The 13491-nt window shown below is 35.2% G+C and overlaps 2 protein-coding genes across 5 annotated transcripts in view; one reads left to right on the plus strand and one right to left on the minus strand.

Annotated features, from left to right (window-relative positions):
• Positions 1 to 1678: 1678 nt before the first annotated feature.
• On the minus strand, positions 1679 to 6862 carry LOC120625850 (ran-binding protein 3). Of its 2 annotated transcripts, none has more exons than XM_039893091.1 (6): positions 6785 to 6862; positions 6186 to 6311; positions 4939 to 5303; positions 4509 to 4646; positions 3709 to 3957; positions 1679 to 2782 (listed from the first exon to the last, which is right to left on the minus strand). In XM_039893091.1, exons 1-6 carry the CDS (start codon positions 6801 to 6803, stop codon positions 2384 to 2386), a joined length of 1296 nt encoding a protein of 431 aa, XP_039749025.1. In that variant the 5' UTR covers positions 6804 to 6862; the 3' UTR covers positions 1679 to 2383. The 2 variants fall into 2 exon arrangements, with proteins under 2 accessions (XP_039749025.1, XP_039749024.1); XM_039893090.1 differs by having other exon boundaries at positions 4509 to 4652.
• Positions 6863 to 7635: 773 nt separating this feature from the next.
• LOC120625783 (kelch-like ECH-associated protein 1B) overlaps positions 7636 to 13491 on the plus strand; it is a 32080-nt gene continuing 26224 nt past the window's right edge. The window contains exons 1-2 of one of the 3 annotated variants that reach the window (XM_039892988.1): positions 7636 to 7717; positions 7804 to 7981. The gene's annotated coding sequence lies outside the window, so the exon portion shown is untranslated. Of the gene's footprint in view, positions 7982 to 11480; positions 11727 to 13491 lie in introns of those variants that run through there. The other 2 variants (XM_039892987.1, XM_039892990.1) reach the window with 2 other exon arrangements.

Consider the following 13491-nt stretch of genomic DNA (forward strand, 5'->3'; position numbering starts at 1 on the left):
GCTGTTTAAAAAATAGATACAAAGATCTTTTGTAGGTTAAGTGATCAAAGTAACGAAAAATATACCTGGGCTCCCCAGTGACATCCTTCTGTAAAGAGCTAGGATGGCTAGAATTACAATTCCGGTGGAAAGGATTTCCTACGTATCTAAAGCAGGCCAAGATGCTTAGGGTAAAGTCCTCTTCTTCGAGGCTATTTAAGCCTCAAGAAGAGGACTTTACCTGAAGTTTCTTGTTGTTTCAAAGATTTCTCAACTTCTTACCTTTAAAAACATAGTCAACAATGGACACCACCAGTAAGAAACCAGCCTGTATATTGAGGTTCTAAAGACTTTGTAGGTGTTTATATTGAAAGCAGTTAATTACTGTCAAACACTTTAAATTCGTGCTAATATATCGTTAAGTTAATAAGCACCTAACACCCCACAAATGTCTTGTTCATGTTCGTAAATTATTTACAGCCACGTAGCCTCTACCTATAAGATATCGGTTTTATATTATTTTTGTGTTTGTCTTTTTATCACTCATTCTATTGGTTTATTGACCACAAATCACAATTTCACCCTCATCTCATGTGACGAAAAATGTAGATGAGTCCAGTTTTGATAAGTAGCTATTAAGAATCAGGAAACAGGCCTCGGCAGAGCGCGGCGGTCTGAACCATAGCGTATGAGAAAAAAAAACGGCCAAGTGCGAGTTGGATACGCGCATAAAGAGTTACGTACGATCATCTATAAAAAAGGTTTACAGTCTGGTAACAGACCACGGACAGCGGAGTCTTAGTAACAGGGTTCTTGTGCGAAAGCCTAAAAAGAGTAGCTTTGAGCGAGTTTGTGATATATTAACGACATAGGTATGAAAAGCCGTCCGGTTTTATCATTTTGACGACCTCCCCGTCGGAGCGCTATATATATATATAATGTCGTCAGTATATATATATGTATATATATTTATATATACATATGTAAATATATATACTACGACAATACACACATCGCTATCTAGCCCCAAAGTAAGCGTAGCTTGTATTATGGGTGATAAATATTTTATGAATAATATACATAAATACTTATAGTATACAGATAAACACCCAGACCGCCTTGGACTCAGAAAGCAGAGTCGCTGTCCACTGCGCCAATCGACTGAATTTTCTCAGGTCTGGTCTGGTGGAGGCTTCGCTCGTTGCTAGCTACCGACAAAAACGTGCCGCTAAACTATTTAGTTTTTCGTTACGATGCTGCGTAAAAAACTATTAGGGGTAGGTATGAGTTAAATTTAACTGGCATAATTTCTCAAAAGTTAGCCCGCTACCATCTTAGACGGCATCATACTTACCATCGGGTGAGATTGAATTCAATGACTAACTTGTTTTAAAAAAAAAAGATCTTTGCCGTTAAATTCATGACCCTTATTGGGTCAAGAATTGCTCGCTTGCTAGAATAATCCATTAAGCATTTTCACTTAATAGTACGAATCAGTGAGCCACCTAAGTAGGATCAAATTCTACCCGTTTTTAACTTTGTATTATATGAACCGATTAGAATAACTCTTGTTTTATTGAATAGATTGGGTTTAATTTAAAACGGCAAACCGAGCCACAGCCTTATAAGACATAGAACTTACCAGTGCGGCGGAAGGTTGTTATAAAAAGTATGTAGATAAAAGGAAAAATTAAAGAAATTTATTGAACATTTTAATGTTTATATTTGAGAAAATAAATCACATGTACATATTACTTATTTGGTATTCAGCTCCGGCCGAATCAAATATTTAGTGCATTCGCTCCACAGTCATTGGAATGTCTTAACGCCAAACATTTGTAATTGTAAAATTGTATAATATGCAATTCTTTCCATACTTAATATCTGTCCAAAATGCCGAGCGGTATAAACTTCAAGCGAATGACGCTACCCGACCTACTGCAGTCAAGTGTATTTGCGTGACCTATTACTGCACTTTTTATATTAAAATAAATAAAATTTCTTTATTCAGAAATAAAGAAATCATTTCATTGCCACAATTTATTAAAATCCATCAAATTACTAGTAAAGTACTTTTGAATAGGTGACTCGTGTAGTGAAATTACGGGATATTAGATTAGATTTCCAGTTAATAAATAAATTTATACGAAAATTTACTTTGAGAAGTTAGAGTACAGCTCAGCATATTGAAGGGATAGTTATCAATATTTCAAATTACGAAGAAAAAGTAATACATCAATCATCCTATTAATACTAACTCATGTTGCATAGTTATAATTTAATCATAAATATTCCTACTCTCATCACATTAATAAATTTATAGAAATTTAGCAAGGAATCGATTAAATGGAGTTCAAATTTCAAGTTAAATTCACATAATTTTACACTGAGACTGAATTCACATTCACTGATTGTCTTGGCAATGTCTCTTGGGCGAAGTTTCGTCTTCTACTGGTTCTTTCCGTTTTAATGCTTTTGTCTCTTTCCCTTCTGTTAGCTCTTCATTTGCGTTAGAAATATCATTATCATCAGTCTTTTCATCAATACATTTTAATCTTTTATCATGGTCATCATGCCTGCTAGTATCGTCCACAGATTGTTCTTCATCAAAATTGGGGTCATCTTCTTGATTGGAGTCATCAACTGACTTTTCCAGGTAATCATTTTCGTCCGTCGCTGCTTCTAATCTTTCGGCAGATCGCTGGGAGTTTTCGTCATCCTTGGGGCTTATTGAACTTCGTTTGCTGAGTGAGATTCGCGACATCAACGCTGTGTTTAGTTGTGCGATATCTACTGGAGCTCCCTGCAAATAATAATAGTAGAATGTTCAACACGACGGGCGCCGGATTTAATCCCCAACGTATCTAGGGATCTTAGAATACATCGGGGGTTTATTGCGCGGTTATAAGACAGATGAATAGAAGATGATAGCAGCCAATCCATTATCCAAGTTACCTCAACCTTTAGATAATGAGTATCGAAATAAGACATTGACGAGAGAGTAGTGTGAAAAATAGTTAAACAGGATTTCTTAAATTCACTGAGGTACTACTACGCTTTTCAACTATATCAGACTGAATCTAAGGTAGTTTCTTATGGTTCGAAATTAATCGGAGTTTTACTCACGCAGACAGTGTTAGCCTAACCATTAGTGCCACAATCGTTTAAATTTGATAATAGCTCTTAATCTTGACATGCTTACAATTTAAAAAGCTTGCTGCGTAACATGATAAATTTTAAAATTCAAAACCTTTAATTTCAAAGCTTTACAACCTTTGTATACCTCCCGGACGTAAGGGATTCAACCCTTAACCAAGCAAATTTACAAAATAAAAATAAATTAAAAAAAAAAAAACGAAATCTTTAGAGCTTATGATACTATTTTGCCATCATTATTTTCCTAAAAGTGCCAATTTCGACGTGAAAAATGTCCATCTCAATATATTTTGTTGTAGACGTATGAAATTCCATGACCTAAAGGGGGTTGATATCCCTAAATCCGTTATTATTTATTCGTCGTTGGACGTGTAAGTAACAATCTGCATCTGCTCATTTTTATTTTATGAATGGTTGGATTTGAATAGTTATTCTTTTTGATTTTTGAATAAAATAATTATTTTGCCTATTGCTTTTCCTTGAATTTATCCTAGTTTTTTTTAAAGATTATATTAAATTGTTTGCCATAAAGTTCTATAATGCATACATCATACTAAATACGAAATTACGAACCATGATCAGAAACAGTTTGACTTGTTGTTGTGCGTCGGCCGCAGTGATCCTAAGGGACTTGTTTCCCGCGCGCTCCACCACCATGTCGGGCCACAGTTTGGTGTTTAGCACAACGCGTAGTGAACCGGACACTCGGGCCACGAGACGCGCGGCGCCCGCACTACCTGCTGTGCCGTCGTTGAGTCGTAGCACGCCGCGCCCGCGCTCTCGCCAGCTGCCACTCTCCCACGCGAACAGGCGACATGATATCTGTATATTTGTGTACTTATATAAATGAATAATACATAATAATAATAATAAATATACAACGACAATACACACATCGCCATCTAGCCCCAAAGTAAGCGTAGCTTGTGTTTTGGATACTAAGATGACTGATGAATGTTGTGTGAATAAATATTATATTATTGAAAATAAATATTCTCCTTTTGATTTTATATTTTTACAGGGTGATTCCTTATGAAATATACTTCTGCATCCTTCAACATCAGCCACCAAGTACCTACAACATAATTCATACTAAGTCATGATGTATTTTACACTTTGCTCGTAATCAATCATTGGTGTTTGCAGCAAAAAGTAGTAGCACAGGCGACACTGCTGCTCCGTTTTTTTTTAATAATTTAATGTCAAATTTTTTTTTAATTCCTCTATTAGCCCAATTGCTGCACCTAAAAAGGGTTTTCATTAAAATTTCTTTTGATTATTATGAACAATGTATGAGTAGTGTAAAGAAGCATGCAAATAGATTAAAATTGGAATTGCATAGTACATTAAAATGTGCAGTCACTCATACAAACCTGCAGCACATTTATCTCATCCTCCTCTCCAGTCATGGTGCAATATGAAGTGGGAGGCGGAGGACGCGCGTGGGAGCGCTCGTATTCGGCCGCAGCCGCCGCGAGTCCCTCGCCGCTTTCACCGCTCCCTGCTTCCTCCTGTGGCTAATAGTCATAAATAACTATCACCAATAGCTCAAACAGTCCGCAGCTAAAGGACTGTATTGTGATCTGTCATCACTTAATGGCAAATTATAATTATTATTGAAAGCTGAAGATTGATATTCAATAGTTAACAACAAGATGCACTCAAGATTTCATGCCAATTGTTGGAAATACAAGTAATGTTGTGATAGGTCATTCAGATATAGTATATTTATATCCCTAGAAGAGTTTTGTGACTGTGCTTGTTTTGATTGGTTTATGCTAAATATATACTATTATAACAAACCTGACTATTGTCTTTTACAGAAGCAGCAGCACTTGTGAACAATAATTCAGACGTGCCATTTGAAGAACTATGATCCAATGATGCATCACCATTATTTACTGCCTCCTTTATCACCACCCGCTCACTTAAATTCTGACCAAAAATAAACCCAGATGAGGATGTGCTAGCAGGTTGAGCAGGTGCTGGCACTGAGGTGGTTGTCCTCGGAGTTGCATTTGCAGTGCCAAGGGGTACAAACTTAGGAGCTTCTACTTCTTGGGTTTTCTCTTGAGATCCTTCAGTCTCTTTAGTGGACTGGTCTAAATCAGGAACTTTTTGAAACGGATTATTTCCAGATAAGAGTTGAGCTGGACGTAAAACAGATCCTGTAATAAATAATTATTTATAAATATTATAAAGGGATAACAAAAACAATAGATTTATAATCATTAAACCACTTCAAATGTACTTTTGAAGCATATCAGTAATCAGGACTATTAGATTGATTCTGTAGAAATTGTGGGCTCATCAATTGGCTATACACTTGGTTTATCATAATAATAAAAAAGTATGTATTATATTAAACTATCCATTCAGTGATAGCCCACTTCGACTTCACTTTTGGAGGGCCCAGTGTGAATCCAAGCAACTTCAACTTTTCTGTCATAAACAAAATATCACTTGCTTCAAGGGTGAAGGAATCCATCATAAGAAAACCTGCATGCCAAGAGGTGGAGTCCACCAATCTGCACTGGGCCAGCGTTGTGGACTACAGCCTCAACCCCTTCTACAGTGGGCCAGTAATAGCTTGATATCATGATGATCATGATCCATTCAGTGCAAATATATGAGTGAACAATGGCAAACCATTGTATATAATCGTAGGGGCATTGTTGTTGGCATATTATATTAACTCTACATAATATGCCAACAACTCGTGAAAATGAAACTTTTTTAGCTAGCTTGTTATTTAAATTAATTCATCATTTAAAAGAGTGCATTCATTTTAATAATAATGATTTTAAGAAACTGAAAACTCTGTTTTGATCATTATCTCAGAAAACAATACAAATTGGAAAACATCTATGGACCACACCTGAATTTTAAATAGCTGTTTGATAAATTAACGCATACATTTTTAGCTGTCAAATTTATCAATGTTACACAATCTCTCTGTACAAAATAATGTAATAAAAATCCAAGCTCATCACCATCTGGCCCACTAAGATTTTCTTTTTAAGAACTAATATTTAATGCTGATTACTTACCAAAAGGGTTACAACTTTTGCTTGAGCTGGAAGCAAAACTGGAGGACCCAAAGCATTCCAGTCGAGGCTTCGCAAGGACCACGCGTGACTGTGATGAGCCAATACAGAAGTCCTCAGGGGTTTTACCTAAAAAAACACTTTTATCTTCATATGGGTAGTAAAAAGCTTATAAAACAACAAACCAATAAAATCGATGAATTTTATTCCTATTTACATCGTTTTGAAATTACCTAATAAGCATAGTACAAGTATATACCTTATCATATATTGCTATCCCATTGTATTACTTGGGAGTGAAACTAGGGATATGATATGAGGACAACAACAAATACATTAATATAATATTGTTTAAACGCAACAAAGGTTATGCATTTTTGGATAAGGTGTAATGTATATTTTGAACCAAAGAAATTAGCGAATACAAAAATGCTGATGCAGTACCAGGTATGTGTGGTTATTGGAGACTTAATAAAACAATAAAGCACAACTCGTCAGACTGTATAAATGAAAATGTAAATAGATATATAGTTTACGAGGTCAATTTCTTTGGGTTATAAGCAGAAAATTAATTAAATATCAATAATTTAATAATTCAGTACCTTGCTTTGCATCTGCCATCTTTTTTTTTTTTGTAAACTGACTGGCAGACACAGATTAAAATTATTTACTTCCATTTTTTTTCTTTATTCTTTCCCATTCGGTAAAGGCATAGTTATATAAAGCCATGTCTTTAGCCCTAAGTAAATAGCCAATTTCATAGTAAGTCATTTTCGGTATAAATAAAAGTAAATATTCCAAGAAGAGTAAGTTTTCCTAATTCGGTAATTCAAAAAACAAAGACACAATCCTATAGCCAGGTCACAAAGTAGAGAAATTCAATGAGTCAGACACAGTTAAACGCTACTATGGTACTCGTAGAGCCATTGATTTGTTTGTTACCCCATGTTACCCTTCCGAGGATCCGGAGTCAATCCCCTTCCAGTCGATGACCCGTGAGGCTCAGCTTATGGTGAGCTTAGCGCCTTCCCACGGTGATGCTGTTACAACCCTTCTAAAACTTGGTATAGGTAGTTATCAGTATCAATCCTCCCAAAACCTAGGGTTTGAATTGTATTCTCTTCTATGCGATGCGATGACGCGAAGAAACTGATTAGGGATATGATTTTAAAGTTATAACTGCCTTCTACTGAATGACTTCTAATAAAAAAAAATAGACTAAAACATTTCATAAATTCATTGTTCTTAGTAAAAAATGAGTATATTTTTCATTCTTTTAAAACTTTGACTATGCATCATATGCATCCATATTTATTTCAGTCAAGGCCATGAACGAAGACGATATAAACACTACTGCCATAGAACTAAAAAATTATTGAATCACCATGTTTATGTGTCAACGTCACGGCCAGTGACAGCCAGCTGACAACTAATAACAGTTTAAACTCTCGAGTTGCGGATCTCGGGTTCTCGGGAATGGGTTCACGAAGAACAGAAAAAGTGAATCAAACATCAATTTTACTAATGTATATTTGGTATTGACAACAGTTTTTAATATTCCAGTGATACTGATGAACAAATTTCAAACTTGAAATTATATAAGTACCATTTTCGTCTACAGGCATTCCAAACCCATTATTATTTAGTTTGTGATGAAACAATTTCAATACGGTTCAATCTAGCTAACAGTATAGTACAACAATTGTGATAAAAGTTGACGGAGGATGTTATTGTCAATGATAGTATAGTGATTAGTGTACAACTTAAGTTCTTTACACAGAAATTCGAAACGAAATAAGGTAAGGTTAATTATAATATTTAATCTAAATATATTTATTTTCTTTTCTACCGGTAGAATCAATCTATTATTAATAAGTAATTGTTATATCTATTAAGATAATACAAAACCAAAAACTAATTTGACTATTTTATAATACAAAATGAGTTTTATTATTTTGATAAAACTTTTTTACTTCTTAATATGTTCAAAATTCGGAAATCATCAAAATTAAATAAATGCAAAATCAAGTTTTTTTTTAGTCATACATTCCTATCGGATGAAATTTTTGCACATTTTTTTGCATTACTTTGATATAAAGGTGAAGGTGAAGGTCCACCAAGGTCAGAAAAGAGGCCTGAGCCCAGCAGTGGGACTATAATAGGCTAATTATGAGTCAAAGACTACAATTATTCCAAATGTTATTTCAGGTATTATGTAGTGGTTACCCGTAACTTTGTCCAGGCACACCTATTTTTCTGTTTTACAAACCTTCAAACAAAAAGCAGTCTTCTACAATACTAGCAAGGTCAGAGAACCTTTATCAAACTAAAAGAGTTCCAGTGAATTGCATCCTAATCACATATTAGGACTATCATTGGTATGTAGGAAGTTACAGTCTCACAAAACTCAGTTTAGCTTTCCTGAAGAATAGCCTGATTGGCTAACAGGCAATTAGATGGATAACAACTATAAAAATGTATGTTTGGTTAAAGCTTATATATGTGTAATCATATAAGTTTACAAAAAAGCAATTTGTGAGAAATTACAAAGTGTCATTACAAAAGGAGAATATCCATGTGACTATAAGTTTATAGTTGGTATCACTAAAGTGTGAACATAAAAATTGTTTAAGCAGCCCACATGTGAGCAGTGTGGCGGATCAAAGCTTTATCTATATCTCTTATGTATATATTATATTTATATATATATCTCTTCTTTAATTACCTCTCTCTTATGAAATCGGAGATCTGTGCCCAGCAGCTAATGTTGTACTGCCTATACACAGAGGTAATGGGTGCTAAATGAGAATAAAAGGGATGGTTAATATACTTATAATAGATAGATTCCAATGTACATATATATTATTGTATCTATTATAACATCAAGCTGGCGCATCTGGTCCGACAAGTGGCATATAAATATTATCTAATAATTTAATTATTTATGTTCGTTATTGAACTACCACAGGTTAATGTTGTACTTATAAATGAAGACAAAGTTAGTTAGACAAAGTCTTAGGTGTCCACTACAAGTTACATAAATGTAAGGAAGAAGGATAAGTAAGATGAAAAATTCACATACAAGTGGGAATCAAATCTCCCAATCTCAGATCCTGCAATGTGCTTTTTTATGTATATTTTTCCTTAAAAACTTTGGTTACCACATTGTTTTGGTCATCTTAACATTCATCATCTGTCTGCGCCTTTTCCCATCATCTGGGGTCAGCTCTCCTTGTCCGTTTCCTCCATTCAAGACGGTTTTGAGCAGTTTCCGCGTTAATGTCATTTAGCTTCAGGTCATTGGCAGGTGGCGGGGGGTCTTCCGAGCCCACGCTTCGTCGTCGGTATGTCCAGGGCTACTCGTACCATGTGGTCTGCGGGTCGTCTGATAACGTTTCCGTACCAGCGCAATCGTTTTTCCTGTCATTTATGAACCATGGGGGTGATTCCATAACTACCTCTAACATACTCTTTCTTGATTTTGTCGAGGCGGGTGACGCCCGCTGACCAGCGTAACATGCGCACCTCAGTGGTGTGTAACTTTGTGCTGTGCTTTTTGGTAGCGGCCCAGCATTCCGTACCATACAGTATGGCAGGGCGGATTGCAGTTTTGTATAGTTTCCCTTTGATCTTTAGGGGCATTCTTCTGTCACACATTACGCCTGTGAGCTGTCTCCACTTATTCCAGCCAGCTGTAGTACGATAAGTCACGTCATCGTCAATTTTACTATCGTTGCTTATTATGGATCCGAGGAATTTGAATTGCTTTACTGTGGGAATACGAGTATGATTAATATAGAATTTTATTTGGTTGTCGTCGGTTGTACCATCGAATATGCAGGACATGTGCTCAGTTTTTCCTCGGCTGATTCTAAGACCATTCTCTTCCAATGATGTTATACAGAGATTTAATTGGCTTTGTAGCTCTGCAACAGTGTCAGATATGAGCACGACATCGTCTGCGTACAAGATGTTCCAGGGTACGGGTCTTTGACAGTCTTTCGTGAGATAATCCATGGTCACATTGGATTGATACAAAGGACTAAGTGCGGAGCCCTGATGTACTCCGACTTCAATTGCAAACCCATCACTAGTTCCAGCGGCGCTTACAACTTGAGTGGTAACATTGTTGTACATGTCCTGTTTTAGACAAATGTATTGTTCGGGAACATTTTGTGCTCTCAGCGACTCCCATATCAAATTTCTGGGAACATGGTCAAAGGTCTTTTCTAAATCTATAAAGATCATGTGTAGGTTGGACTTGTTAATCTTCGCTTTTTCAAGTATGATTCGAATGGTTTGTATAGCATCAGATGTACCTTTGCCCGTGACAAAGCCGCACTGATTGGAAGTTAACTCAACGATGTTTCTTATTCTATTATTAAGTATTCTTTCCCCAATTTTGAACGTATGCGACATAAGTTTTATGGCTCTGTAGTTATTGCAGTCCCTGACATCTCCTTTGCCCTTATAAAAAGGTACTAAAAAGCTTTGTCGCCATGAGTTCGGGATAGGCTGACCAATAACTAGTTTATTAAATAGTTCAAGCAACCAGAGTTCTCCCAGTTTTCCTAACCGCTTCCAGATCTCGGCTGGAATTTCATCAGAGCCTACGGCCTTATTGTTTTTCATTTGTCTGATTTCATAGTTTTCATAGTGTTTTGATATCCTGTAAAGTTTAATTTAGACCAAAAGAACAAAGAGCTAAAGCTCTAATAAAAGCATTCTATCTTAATCTTTTAGTGTAAAAAAAACTTGTTGTCAACGTTTACACCAAAACATCAACAAGCAAAAATGAGAACCAAGAACTAGAATTATTTTGATGATGATGGTGATGTTTAGATCAGCTGAACAAATGCTCAGTGCTCAGAGGTTAAATGCTAGAATTTGGTCCATCTATTTTATAGCTCATACTCCTAATATAAATACACAATGCATATATCAAAAGCACAACATAAAAAAACAATGCTTTTTTATTTTTAGAATTAAGAAAAAACACTGTCCCCCCTATCTCCGAAATTTACGAACATAAATATACGAAATAGTTTTGATCCTACTATCTAGATATTGTTGTTGTATATCAGGGTTATGAGCATATTTTTTGGATATCAGCAATAACTCTTTAAAAACATTTAGCTACGCGGTTCCTACTTGAATTTGAAAAACAGGAGAACTAATTAGTACAGATTCAAAGTTAGATAAAATAAATACCTGTGTTAAGGTAAAATAAATATTTAGCTGAGTCAGAGACATGAATTATATTATATTGCATTAGGGCAGTAGTCGGAGTTACGTCGACCGAAGCGACCGCGTACTTGTTCAGGCTTCGTTGATTAAGGTTTTCCGAATAGTTTACGTGCAAGTGTTAACTTTCGACGGTGTTACTTGTGATTACAATTTAATAATGATTAATGATTCTTAAAAAACATACTGCATATTTGTTTGTCTATGATTTTTAGCATAATGTGCGTGTACAGTTCGACAGAAAGTGACGATTATTTAAAGAACAGTGTCCATAGTTTCTCGTTATAAAATTTGAAAATGGTGAGTTTAATGTAACTGTAATATTATATTAGTCTGTTACATTCGAACATATGGAATCCCCTTTTTTCGCTTTGCAAAAATTACTCCTAATACTAGTAACTATGAATAGGGTAGCTACGCCTTGGCGGGGTTTTTGCAAAATGTGAAGTATTGTTTAGCGTTAGGGAGTCACGATGACTTGAAGAAAATCGTGACTAGTTCGTAATCGATACCTACAATTTTAAAATGAGAACAATATTGCTTTAGTCAAAGAACTCAAGGCTATTACCTGGGTTATTTGATTTTAGAAGACACTTATAGTAACCCCTTTATTTAACTTTTCTAAATAATTTGTAAAATACAAAATTTCTTTACTGATGATCTTTTTACTACCCTGAATATGATAAACCTATAAGCAGCAAGCAAGGCTATTCTACAGTTGTAAACCAGAATGCACGGATGCATCTACTGAAAACCATCTGCCTGAGGTGATAATGCTCATAAAGATAACACGAGTACCTACATAGAAATTCATGCATTAGTTTCCATCAGAGCCTTGTGATTCCTACTACTAATATGGTCATAGGCTTTCTCTCTCATAGGATCTGCTTGAGAGCTTAGAGTCAAACGTTCCTATTCGGATTAGCGGATTTACGATTATTATCAGTTAGAGTACTGGATGAGCCACACCATATTTATCATAATTTCAGCCTACGGACATTCATTGCTTGAATATAGGCCTTTACCAAAAAACGCTAGCACACTCAGTCTTCAGCATTACTCATTCATCCATGCCCCATCACTGTCCTTATGTCGCATAAACGCGAAGAATCCCATTCAAATCTTTTAGGAGCTTTCTTTCTTTTAGGAAAATGGTAACAAGCATCAGCTGAAAGTACAAACACTTTGCACAACCTCTAACCAAAGGCATTATATATTATATCGCCTCCGTTCCATCGGGGAAAAAAATGGCTAGGTTTTCAAAACAAGTTTTAGAATAAACCATTAAGTTGAACAGTAAACTAAGAAAATAAGTTTTTGAAATTCTTGATTTGCACTGTGTTCATACAAGTTATACTAGTTTTATCATAATAGGTATCTATCTATACATATCTAAGCTTTGAGCTATTAAGTAAACGGATTCTAATAGTTATATCCCATCGCACGGGAAATAAATCCGAATATGAGATTATTTGTTTGTTCCGATTTGAAGCCTTACGATCTAATCCTACTCAACTGACCATCTTGAAACTATATGTACACGTTGTCAAGGGTACATAAAAGGACATAGAGATTATCTTTCGTCCAGATAAAAAGTGCTAACAGTTATTTTCCCATCGCTCGGGAACTATTCTCAAACAAACTCACATGCGCATTTATAATATTACGTACCTAGTTTGGATTTCTGCACGTTGTTTTGTTTGGCTATAATGTATGAATTAAGCGATAAGTGTTACGAAAGTTTCTAAGTATTGGGTAATAAGTATAGCACGTTGACCGTGAATATTGTAAATTTTTCTGGCTACACAAACGGGTTTCTATAATATATTTATAGTTCAAAAATATTCAACGTTTCATCAATATTAAAAACATACAATCAAGAATTGATTTAACGTAATTGCCTGAGCGAGAATGCTTTTAATGATTATTCTGTTCTTTTTAGCGAAAACATATTATGTGAGAGTTTTTAAAAATAGAAAAAAAATATAACTGATTTAAAATAATATAACAATTTAATTAAAAGAGATTTTCTTTATGTACACATTGAAAAGTAATGAAAAGATTC

The sequence above is a fragment of the Pararge aegeria genome, chromosome 8 (assembly GCF_905163445.1).
Source record: "Pararge aegeria chromosome 8, ilParAegt1.1, whole genome shotgun sequence".
NCBI classification, from domain to species: Eukaryota; Metazoa; Arthropoda; class Insecta; order Lepidoptera; family Nymphalidae; genus Pararge; species Pararge aegeria.

Coding starts and splice junctions, on each gene's coding strand:
- LOC120625850 (XM_039893090.1), bottom strand. Junction 5,304..6,185: donor CAAAAGTTGTAACCCTTTTG/GTAAGTAATCAG, acceptor TATTTATTACAG/GATCTGTTTTACGTCCAGCT. Junction 3,958..4,508: donor ATGAGATAAATGTGCTGCAG/GTTTGTATGAGT, acceptor ACAAATATACAG/ATATCATGTCGCCTGTTCGC.